The sequence below is a fragment of the Crassostrea angulata genome, chromosome 3, assembly GCF_025612915.1.
Source record: "Crassostrea angulata isolate pt1a10 chromosome 3, ASM2561291v2, whole genome shotgun sequence".
Taxonomy (NCBI): Eukaryota; Metazoa; Mollusca; class Bivalvia; order Ostreida; family Ostreidae; genus Magallana; species Magallana angulata.
Window position 1 is genome coordinate 34,230,729 of NC_069113.1, and position 12,949 is coordinate 34,243,677.

General features: G+C 33.7%; 1 protein-coding gene across 1 annotated transcript in view; it reads left to right on the plus strand.

Annotated features, from left to right (window-relative positions):
* The window catches only part of LOC128176515 (solute carrier family 12 member 3-like), a 19,671-nt gene continuing 6,722 nt past the window's right edge, over positions 1-12,949 (plus strand). Inside the window, exons 1-10 of the mRNA XM_052842917.1 lie at positions 1-797; positions 5,677-5,811; positions 7,286-7,457; positions 8,425-8,564; positions 9,156-9,269; positions 10,102-10,213; positions 10,540-10,667; positions 11,777-12,016; positions 12,407-12,514; positions 12,613-12,736. Of these exons, the coding sequence (XP_052698877.1) occupies positions 198-797; positions 5,677-5,811; positions 7,286-7,457; positions 8,425-8,564; positions 9,156-9,269; positions 10,102-10,213; positions 10,540-10,667; positions 11,777-12,016; positions 12,407-12,514; positions 12,613-12,736 (1,873 nt within the window). The 5' untranslated portion in view covers positions 1-197. The remainder of the gene's footprint in view (positions 798-5,676; positions 5,812-7,285; positions 7,458-8,424; positions 8,565-9,155; positions 9,270-10,101; positions 10,214-10,539; positions 10,668-11,776; positions 12,017-12,406; positions 12,515-12,612; positions 12,737-12,949) is intronic.

The window sequence follows — 12,949 nt, forward strand, 5'->3', positions numbered from 1 at the left end:
CTGTCTTTTATATAAAGGGATGACGCTGTATAATTGTCACTATTAATTCGGTCGTTTGTCACCTGTAGGTTCTGTTTGTTTATAATTGTTGCTGAAGGGTCTGGATCTGTTAGGTGCACTGAAAATTTAGACATGTTTCTGTAAGAAGTGTTTGCAAAACGTTTCTCTAAAGAAAACTAGAAGTTCCAGAAGGAACGATGAGCGAAAACATCGCAAAGGAAGAGACTGCAGACAGGGACGCCTCTTCAATGGATGGTGACTCCAGCGAAGATGTTAGGATAGAGATCACCCCGCCTGAAGGAGAGGAAGAAAGAGGACCTACGCGTAAATTGGTCGTGTTCCCAATTAAAGAAAAGAGAGTGTCGTATGCTGGACTATCGTCGCTGGACAACATCTCGGAGGACGGGTCGACCACTTCCTCCCGGCACGACCGGAGCCGGAAGACGTCCATGTTCTCCAATCAGCTGACCCAACAGCAGCAGCGAAAGCTTTCTTGTGACCCGTTCCTGCTTGTGAACCAGAGGAAATATTCGGATATTTTAGCACCTACCAGAAAGTTTTCTGGCGTGAACATTCCCCCACCCCTTGTTATACCCAGTCGGAAGGTTTCCATCGAACCGCTTAATTTACCGGGAGTAGCAAAGAAGTATTCAGTGATCTCAATAGGTTCGGACTTTGATGACCAAGATACGTTCGAAACCCTTCCCCATGCGGATCATTACCGACGTGATCTCTATGAAGTGGTCGGGGAGTTACGTCAGAGGCCGACGTTGGACGAGCTTCGTGACGATGAAAGGGTAGGTCAGAATTTCTTCTTTTCTAAATTGCATTCAAGTTGCGTATTTTTGATAATAGTTAGAAATATCTAATGAATTTAATATAAAGCCACATCGGGACAAAAAGGTTTAAACATTCATTTTGGCTGTCTGGCGTCACAGCAATTACCGAAAGAATAAATGCCCAGTCTTAAGAGAAAGTAATATGTAAAATATATAATTGACGTTAAAACCGGTTTTGTCTTGTATGGAACTTGAAGTATAAACATACGATTACGTTCCTAGTTTCTTAGAATTTGGAAGTTCTTTCTTTTTGTTTCTCTTTAAGACTTTTACGGTTTGCAAACGGCTATTTGTCGACATTGGTTGAAAATGTGATTAATCGATTTAAATGCTGCAAACTTTGGAGAGAAAAAACCATTTAATCGAGTTAAGATACATGTAATTGTAATGTATAGCCGCCTTGCTGAATAATATGCCCTTGACAAAAATAGCAATTTTACACAGTAAGTATTTGCATACTTGATTAAAAACTGTACTAATACGATTCTACAAAGTATTAATTTTACCACGTTTGCTTTTCCATTCGTTTACCTACCAGGTAGAGTACATTGTGTTTACCTGTAAAAGCAACCATCTTTTTTGTATATATAAAAAAAATTAAAAATTCTCATTAGGAAAAAACATCTTTTATAAAAATTCTAGATAAACCAATTGCATCTGCCATATATTGCACAGAAACAATGCACCAACACATAACAGAAAACGCATATATGTATATGACAATCAATCTTGTGTCATGTATGTGTGTACTTCTCATCTTGCATATCTTATAAATACTGAATTAATGTCTAATTTTATAAGACGAATAACACATTTTCTATGTGCATGGACAATTTTTGAATTCATTAATAAAAGAAAGCCTTTTATTTGTTGCAAGCACTTTCTATATATCTATGTGTAACACATTGATTTAGTCAAAGAAATGTAATGCAAATCTTCATCGAAATACGTAGTTTTCTTTATAGGTATTTTTTTGACATTCAAGCAGTACTTAGATTATTGTTGCACTTTGTAATACATAAACATTCGAACGTTAAAGGCCATGTCCCTCTAAACAAATAAATAATTTCAATCCTAAATATCAGAATAAAAAGTGAAGGGAAAAATAAGGGAGAAATAGATAGTTATATTTGAGAATCATTACTTTTTTTCATTTTTTCATTTAGTAATTTCTTCATGTATTCTGAAAATGTGTTATAGTTCTGAAAACATTTTATTTGGAATATGTAGATAAAACGAACACTGCTCTTTAACAAGCAAATAAAACAGTGTGTGTGATTAATTTACTCTTCAATTAATTAACAAACTATGACCATTTACAGCAAAAAAAAATTATAGGATATAAGAATGTAGTGAATAATTACTTAGTATACGTTGCTGTTATGAGAAAATGGTTTTAATATTATTCTACGGACACCGCGTTGTCTAAATTTTTGATTTAAAAAAAGAATGTTTAACAAGAATGCATATAAACCTGTCTCGCCCCTTACGTAATGCAAATTTGGGTCAAGAGATCAACCTTGTGAAAATCAAGCAAGAACGTTTTGGTATGCATAAAATGGTATAAATATTAATCGAACGACGAAACCGCAATTCCATTCACGTAATTGTGGAAAATCTTAGTCCAACATTTGTTTATACCGCAAACCAAGTCCAGAGTCAGCTGTCTGTGGTTGCAGATGACAAATTGTTATGTTCACCTGTAAAGCAGAATGACATGCTTTGGGAACGTTTACTCCGAACAACATAAATATGCTTGAAGTTCGCGACTTGTAAACAAGTCGTCATGATATACTGCATTATATTTCTGTGTATATTTAACACTGCGGGTGTTTTTCATAAATTGTAAGTTGTCAGGGAAATACTGTGGTTTTTTGGTCGACCTTTTCTGTAAAAGTAAAAGTAAGGTGTGCACAATGTAACACAGCTATAAACTAACGTTGCTACATACCAAGTGTCAGAAAATACCTCCATCTGCAGAAGAGTTTTATTTTTCGTATATGGCTTGTAACGCACCGATTAAAAACTTCATGGAGTTTTGGAATTCAATAGTTTAAGATTTTATTACATATATACATGTTATAAATTGACAAAATGGATGCATCAATAAGACATTAATTCAAGAAATAGCTTATTATAATGTATATTTAGATGCTTTAATTTACCATTGTGTTGATACATTCAACTGTATTCTCGTCTTTAAAGTACATCAGTGTATTGTTTTCACAAAAGTTTAGTTCATGTAAATAATCATGCTTAAAATTGTAAACATGTATGAGTATAATTGTTGACAGGATAACGTAAAAAAATACTATTTGATTAATAGTGACGTTTCAAATTGCAACGTTTAACTTTACTCGCTGTGTCACAAACGCTTGAATACTTTTCCTTAATCAGGTTAATACAGTATATGGCACATGCCAAAATACTATAGTAAACAAATCTCCGACACTCTCTCTCTCTCTCTCTCTCTCTCTCTCTCTCTCTCTCTCTCTCTCTCTCTCTCAGAGATTTATTTCAACCTTTGTAAGTTAGATGCCATGCTATAATGAATTAGAACGCCATGAATTAGTATACCTTGAAATGTGTCTGGTTTCCCGCGTCAAGACAATATTTTGACAATCTGCTCTCTGCGTTCCCGTGAATTATGGAGTCACTCCATGTCAGATACCATGAATCAATGACAAAAGTATCCAACTGTTTCACTTTTCCCCAGTTTGATTTATAGGAAAAAAAAGAACATAGTTTGAGGGACAGAGTTTGCGTTTGGGTTTTCTTTTTTTTCTTTTTTATTTCTAAATGTTTTTTTTCAAGTATGTTTGTATTTTTACATACTGATACAAAACGCGTTTACAAGAAACTACGCACTTTTGTATATCAGGCAAAAAAATAAAGAATATATTTCTATCTTTTTAAAATTACATTGTACTTTAGTTTTGCAGATAATACTTTGAAAAAATAAGCGAAGTAATTCCCACAGCATGAAACCTGTGAAGATCATACTGAATAAAAGATAAATATATATATAACTAATACCTACATTTTTGATTCATATATTCAATAAATATACATTAATTTTGTGTATCATAAAGATTTATATATTAAATTGATATAAACGATAAGCCTTTACGGATTAGACTGGTAATCAAATTTGCATTATACTTACTAGACTTTGACTCGTGCGTGCACGGGTTGACATTACATATAATATCGGACATTTACGAAATAGATACATCGACACACCGTATTGTTGACATTTACATAACCAACTGAAGCTTTAAATAAGCCTACTGTCATGTTCTAAATTTTGAATTTACCGGGTGGCAGTAAATACAAAACTTACAACATGACAACTTTGTCATGTTGTAAATTTTGTATTTACTGCCACCCGGTAAATTCAAAATTTACAACATGACAATACAATTCACTACACTCTGCTTAGTTAGAATAATCTAACTGTGTATCGGGACAGGCCTTCACCACAGTTAAAATGCATCCCATATAATACCCTAATGTAGGTAAAAATTGAACGATTTTGGAGAAAATTAATGAAGCTGCATTGAAAATGACAGTCAAATTATTCATAACAAACCATTTTGAAGCTGTAAATACCTTTCATCTAAAATTTTAATTCTTATTAATGAAGAATTCAACACTTTTTGCCAACGTTTTTACTCGCTTCAAATTTACACACCATGTTGATATTCGGAACTCTAGGGATTTTTTATATTAAATACACTGAGCAAGAGTTATCTCCCGAATTTTCTTTGATAAAAAGAATATATAGTAAAATTTTAATTCTCAATGAAAATTTACACATACTTGTAATATCGTTTCTGAGTTTATCCATGCAAATGTGATATTGTAAACATAAACTAAAGAGCCTCCCGTGATTTAGCGTGAATGTAATGCATGCGCAAGATTGTAAAATCTAAAAAAAAATCCAGATGATTTCCGGATTTTTAAAAGGAATTTTCGTTGATTATTAATTAGCGAAGCTTAACTGAGAAAAAATAAAAACAAATTGGTAATCAATATAGTAGTATTAATATAGAACGGCAATGTGACGTAGGTCTGTTTATTTCATTGTTGGCCACTTAGCCATGGCTCTGTGAAATCAACAAGATTTGTCTGGCTTCTGAGCAAATACTACGCAATCGGTGTATATTTCGCTTGAAACCAGCGTCATTTTAATTTTAACTTGTTTTGACGCAAGAAAAATAGTGTCACATCCTACTGAGAGTCCAAGGTCTTGTTAAAATGGTTCTAATTGTTATTTGTTTAATATTGTTATACCTAAAGCTTTTTATAACTAAACGCGATATATGTTCCAGTAATTATAGTCCCTAGCACGTAAAACGCGCTCGCACTGTATGGTAAAAGTGTGCCAACGTTTTTACTGTACATCAATACATGTACGTGTAAATCAAAGAAGAAAGAATAAAAAAAATAAATAAACAAGTTTTATTCAACCATAAACGTTGAAATAATAAAGTGTATCCACTTAACAAGAAACTGATACTTTTGTGCACTATTATTAGAGTACCAGACAAAAATCTAGGTTATAATCGATTATAGACTTTCTTTTTCTTTTATATCACAATGTACATACGAAGCGTTGTACATTACCTGTATCACCAACTGAGCTAAGGTTCATGTTTCTGAGCTAAAATCCCGTCATTAAAAAATTCAAATATTCTTGTTTAACTTTTTGATGAATAATTATAACAAACATTATTATAATAGGAAATTTCAAAATCGAAAAACAAAGGTGTGAATGAGTTGGTCTGAATATCAGGTTTAAAACAATAACCAAATTAAACTTTCTTCTGTGCAGAAATCAGAGCCCCGCACGCCCCTTACCCCGAACAAACTGTTCGAAGACGAACTAGAAGACACACAAGCCCCACCCCCGATCCCGAAGAAGGAACCCAGCGAAGCAAACAAATTTGGATGGATACTGGGTGTACTGGTAAGTAAAACTGTACGTGTGAAATATGGCACGCGTAATTCCCCAAAATGAGCTTATATATAAATAGTGCCTGTTTGGGAGGGTAACAGTTGAAATTGACACCCCTCGAAAACCATTGTCAACCGACGCGAAGCGGAGGTTGACAATGGTTTTCGAGGGGTGTCAATTTCAACTGTTATCCTCCCAAACAGGCACTATTTATTTTGTTATACTGAATGTCTTTTTAAAATTTTTAAGAAAATTTTACTGCTTTTATATAGGAATAACGTGAATTCTACAGCGAACCGTACGCGCATAACTTTCGCGCATGTAACATTTTTTAATGTTACCCGTTGCCAAGTGCGTTGCTAACGCTGAGGGTAATAGTAAATATTATTAACTGCGTCTTAACCAATCAGATTTCAGTATTTAACATGAAAGTATAACAATAAAACATAGTGTAACAGAAGATAATACTTGGTTCATCTACTGTTAACTATAGTTTTAAGCAGTTTATTTGTCTTAAAATAAACGTTAACAATACATTTGCTGATAAATACAAATTCATATCTGTAAACTATAATTTACATTTGTTAATTAACTACATGTATAACTAAGAGTTGTTAAAAAAATCTTGTTAGTTTTACATATTGTGAAACTATATTTATCTGATAAACTACTATGGTACCTGCGTTAGTTTTGCAATCGCATAGTATTGTTCGCAGTGTTACGTTTTAGTTTACACTAATCTGAGATATACTGCGTACATGTAGATGATCGCGTTAACTATGGTTTACATAATTTATGTAAAATAGAAATTAACGTCGTATAACTACAGTTAACATTCCCTATAAAACAACAGATTACAACCAATAAACCACGTTTTAGACATTGAAACTGTATTTATTTAGCTCATTCTTGTGGATTTGGCGTGTCATAATTAGCTACCTGTTTCACGCAGAGATTATCTCTGTTTGTCATGTGACTGATTAATTTAGGTAATTATTGCTCGTTAGGACGCCATTCGGCTTTCTATGGTTTGCTAATTGAAAATAGAAACAATTCCGTTAATTGTTACAGTTGAGTTTTGAAATCTTTGATTTTAAACCTTTAATGTAACACATGTAATAGTTATTTGTTTTTCAGAAACATTTCAAAAAGACCTTGGACTTTTTAGTAGGACGTAACTATCTATTTCTTGCGTCAAAATGCGTTAAAATTGACGATGGCTTCAAGCAAAATACACCTATTGCGTAGGTCTTAGCTCAATGAGAAGCCAGCAATGAAATAAACAGGCCTTCGTCAAAATGCTGTTTTACAAAACTACCCAAAGTCCAAGCTCTTGTTAAAATGGTTCTAAACTGTTACAAAGACTGAATGCTTCAGTATTCTCTTAAATGGAATAAAAAAAAAAAGAAAGAAAAAAACTTTCAAAAACATTTCAATTTTGCAAATCAAACAATTGTTCCGTTTCATTTTATGATTGCTTAATCAGGTGCGATGCTTGCTAAACATCTTCGGGGTGATGTTGTTCCTGCGTCTGACGTGGATTACGGGGCAGGCTGGGATAGGCCTAACGTCTGTCATCATTCTGCTGTCCTCTGTCGTTACCACCATAACAACCGTCTCCATGTCCGCTATCTGTACCAACGGAGAAGTCAAGGGAGGTAAATCACTTCTACAATCTTTTCCCTGATTGGTTGAATCTCAGAGACTATGTTCTTTTGGACACAAAACTCTAACAAAGAGAAAATTATACGGCTCCAAAAATACCCCCCCCCCCCCAAAAAAAAAACCCAAACAAACAACAAAACAACCCCCGTTTCTTGCGACATACAAATGAGAATATTTTTTTTAATTTGGTTTTTATCATCGAAGTATATTCAAGGGTTAAGATTAATAAGGGAAGCATAGTTTATTTATGTTTCTTCTAAAATACACGTTTTTCTGAAGAAATGTTATTTTTTTAAAAATTCATTATAATTACATACTTGAAAGTACATGGAGTGATATTTCTACAAGCAATGTATTTGATTGGTTAACGACTTCAAATTTCTACGCGGGTTACTATGATTAAGAGTAATGGCATTGAACAGTACATGAACTATACATGTATGTATTATGCCATAGGGACTTTGGTACAGTACATTACGACAAAAACAGTTTTCGTTAGACTTTTAATTCGTTTCTTGATAACTAGGTTGGAACCCATGTATTTACATGTACATGTATACAGCCATATACTGCCTCACTAGTAACGAACTATAATTATAGAGTTTGAGAAGATTATGTGGTTAGGTATATATTACTTGTACCAAAACTTTACTACAATATTTTCAAAACAGAAAAAGAAAAAAGAGATCGAAATAGTTTTATGCTGATTACATTAATTAAGATAATTCAACGAAGTATATTTGTATTATATATATATTAATATACCTAAGATCACCCTTTTCTACCAATTCTGACCGACGCAGATGAATGAAAAAAAAACCCACATTTTTTTCATTTCCTTTAAAACACATGCATATTTACCGTAGGTACGTCAAATCAAAACGGCCGATCTTACAATTTCCAGAATTAAGGTACAGTTTATTGTTGAAATACAATGGTTTTTCGTCCTTTTGCCTCTAGGTGGTGCTTATTACATGATATCCAGAAGTCTGGGACCGGAGTTTGGTGGTTCTATAGGAGTGGTATTCTCTCTCGCTAATGCCATTGGAGCCGCTATGTACATTGTCGGTTTTGCGGAAACTGTTCAAGCTCTTATGTTCGTAAGTATGTTGTACTATAATGTACATGTACATGTATTATATAATTATATAACTAGTATTTCAGTAACGGATTTCTGCGCGTTAAAATATCTAAGAAAAATAAAACCCTTTAAATTTATTTTGCTTTGGATTTAAGATGATTTTTGTATAAAGTACTACCGAGATGAAAAAAAAACCTTTTGGTCTTAAGGCCTGGTTGAACATGATATGGAAATCTCATCTATACATAAGCGTGTAGGTAACACTGTTATATTTACATTTTCCAGTGTCTTTGCCTTTGATAACACTACGTATCGGTTTTGTACTATAAAACCCATAACTTCAAATGATGTATACTTGAGGCGCCAGCGGGGTTTTCTTATTTATATTTAAATATTTGATTGTACAAAGACATAAAATTATATAAATATAAGTACTAAAGAATCATTTTTTGAAAATTATGAGGCGATAATTTCGGTCGGGGCGTGATTAAATCTATCATAAAGCCCTTCTGGCTTTATTGGATTTAATCACGCCCCGACCGAAATTATAACCTCATAATACCCAAAGAATGATTCCTTATTACTTAGATATCTACCTCTATTTGTATAGGAGCACGGGGCAGTGATCACTGGGCACGCCCTGAACGACGTACGCATCATTGGGACCGCCACCAGCGTTCTTCTGATCGCTGTTGTCATCATCGGCATGGACTGGGAGGCCAAGGTTGGAGGGATATATTTGTTTTTACTTTTAATTTATTATTCTTATTTTTTATCGCATTACTATTCATTCTCATCACCAGAATAATCATCATCGAATAACATCATCATTTTCATCATAACAACGTATATCACCACCACCACCACCACCATCATCATCATCATCATCATTACCACCAGCATTGACATCATCCTCATCTCATTAAAATTACCATCGTTATCAATATTTTTTCCCAATTATGAACTTTTCATTTTGATATTCATTGTATTCAAATTCATCGCCTTCATCCATACCAAAGACATCATCATCACTCTTATTCTCCAAAGTTCAATATTAATAAAAACAATCCATGTAATATATCCTATCACTGGTTTGTTTATTTTATCTTTGAACAATGTTTCAGCATTTTTAGAAAACGAGGCAGACCTACTGTTATTGTCATATTGTTTTTCTCAACGCGATTTCTTTTGAAAACAGCATTTAGTATGTTTTAATATCCTTGACAGTAGTAAAAAGAAAATGGTGAACCCATTAAGTACTGCAATAGATATTTTATGTCTTTTGAGGGACTGAGTTTCCTGGAATACCGCTTCATTAATTAGTTCTAAATCATAATTTGATAAAAAAAAATTGTATCATGTAGGATGTAATTAGCGTACGCCTTCAACATTACAGACAAGTTTTTGTGTTTTTAAATGTCTAATACTGCAGAGTGCAGACAGCAGACATGAAATGAAATGGTACTTGTCTATTATATAGTGTACGTACATGTACTTTAAGTTTTTTGGTAATAAAATTTTTTCTATTAAATTTTTGAATCTCGATATTCCCTCAGGCGCAGGTTGGATTGCTTGTGATATTGACGATCGCCATCATAAATTATTTTGTTGGAACCTTCATTCCGGCATCAGCCGAAAAACAGTGGAAAGGAATTGTGGGATATAATGGTAGGAAAGTGTGCCCATCTATTTCAATAATAGGGTCACTATACTCGTAATTGCATTAATGAGCGTTCTATTCTAAAACTCATGGTTGAGGATGTGGTTTGCATCAATCAATATTCGCGACAGAGACTTAATGAGAGTGAACTTCCAGATTATTTATCGAATACGTAAATCGAACACATAATTAATAATGTTTGTCAGCAGCATATATAATTTCTAGATCTATTAATTTGTTTGTGTCAGTGAGAGCTTATGATTTAATTATAAAGTCACGGGTAAAGTTTTAAATCATAACAAAGCAATACTGTATGCGTTTATGCATTATACAGCTGATGTCTTCGTTACCAACTTTGGTCCGGATTTTAGACAGGGGGAGTCATTCTTCTCCGTCTTTGCCATATTTTTCCCTGCAGCCACCGGTATTTTAGCTGGGGCCAATATTTCTGGCGATCTTAAGGTATATAGTTTTTACTTTAGCAATGACTTTTATTTCAGCATTGAAATTGCAAGCAATTGTTGATATTTTCCATAAATTAAACATTAAGAATTCGTATAAAATTATAAATTTGTATCCACTATTCATGACAAAATTAATTCTATTGGACGCTGCTACCTGATTAAAGTTCTTTACTTCGGACGCTTTGCACCAATGACCTTTTCTTAAATTTGTCTCCCCCAAGTACGTACTCGATTGCAGTGGCCATTTTAGACTGTATTGTTCTCCTTTAAAAAAGAGCTGTTTAAAAATGTGTCCATTTTTAGACTGTATTATTCTCCTTTAAAAGGAGAGCTCTGTATCAAAATACATGTATAGACAAATACCCAAATTTTAAAGGCAAAATAAATATAGGATCTCTCATGATTTGCGATGGTATATGATTTTTATCCAACGAGTTGTGTGTTTTCTATCCCCGAGCCTTGGCGAGGGGATAGAAAACACACAACGAGTTGGATAAAAATCATATACCATCTCAAATCATGAGAGATTCTTTTTATCACATGTTTTAGCAAGTATTTTGTTAATCCCAACTTTTTCTGTAAAAATTGTGATTGTGAGCCGCACAACACATTATTTACAACACGTCAACAACGTTACGCATGGAAAAAAAGTTCCTTGAAGTTTAACAAACAGACATTCATTTTCTAACATTTTTTTATGAATTCATGACAAATAACTGAAACAACATTAAATGTTTCAAATTTATATCTCAACACCCCTAAAACTGAATTAATTATTTACTTTTTCATTCTACGTCAATCAACCGTCTAAACCTACGTAATGATTAACTATGACGTCACGTGGCGTAAGAACACACAGTGGAATATCAAAAATTTATCCCATGAGTGATATCCACCGTATATTGGGATAAACATGTGATAAAAGGATTTATTCTTCACTAATTAATATTTTACAGCTAATCAAATCATGTCTTAAGACTTTTGGCAGATCTGATGGTTTGATTGTTGACCATTTAGCCACCTTAAATTATATATATCCTTTTTGGGTGATTTTTTCTTCAAAAAAAAAAATATATATATGTAATTTTATGACATTATTAAATACAGGATCCCCAAATGGCCATACCGAAGGGGACAATCCTGGCCATCATTATCACAACGATAGTGTACCTCGCCATAGCATGGACCAGCGGCGCAGGCGTGGTCAGGGAAGCTGTGGGGGCCCAAGTTCTGGATTTTCTCTTTGATCCATCCACGAATACAACCCTGCAGCCAACACTGGAACTCATACAGGACTGTCAGAGATTCAACATGACGTGTAAAGGGGGACTGTTGCCAGACAAGGGGGTACGATAAAGTTTAAGTACCATATACTACAGTATAGTATTGGTGTGCATATTGTTCAGCCCAAACTTGTCCCCAAGGGGCTTGTTAAATAATTTCCTTATTGAAATTGGTTCACAAAATAGTGTTAATGCTAGGCCACTATCACTCATCGAGCATTGCGATCAACTTGGGATAAATCAATTTAGAAGATCTTTCAAATAATTCCTATGAGGATTGAACGTTCTAACCTAATCAAATCCTACTAAAATTAACAAGGGCTTAGTTTGAGGCCATACAATTAACAGCACGTATTTTTTGGATTTGAAAATTCAGTAGTGTTCCGTTTACGTTTCACTGTAATTTCCTATTGATAACCAGATGTGAACGTGAACGCTAAGCTTTCATTTGTAGGCTATTGGAATCGCCTCAGCATTCGAACCTCTTATTTTGGCGGGTATTTTCTCGGCAACGCTGTCCTCAGCTCTTGCCAGCATGGTCGGGGCTCCAAAAGTTTTCCAGGTATCTTCATTGTCTTCTTTTTCTGCTGCTGGAATATATATTGCATAAAATACAACAATTTCCGCCAAAATCCCAAACGTCTATGTTTTTAAATTCAGGCTCTCGGTAAAGACAAGCTCTTCCCTTTTCTGAAATTCTTCGCCAAGGGATATGGTAAAGGCGATGAACCAAGACGGGGGTATATTCTGACCTTCTTTATCTGTGTGGCTATGGTGTGTATTGGTGAGTTGATTTCAAAATCGAAGAATTCAGGGACTCTGAACCGACAAAAAGAGAGATAACTCATACAGGATTTTTTTTTCTGTTTGTATATATATATATATATATATATATATATATATATATATATATATATATATATATATATATATATATATATATATATATATAGTGGTGGTAGTTCTATGATTTTACGTTTTTATCATTGGGAGTGGG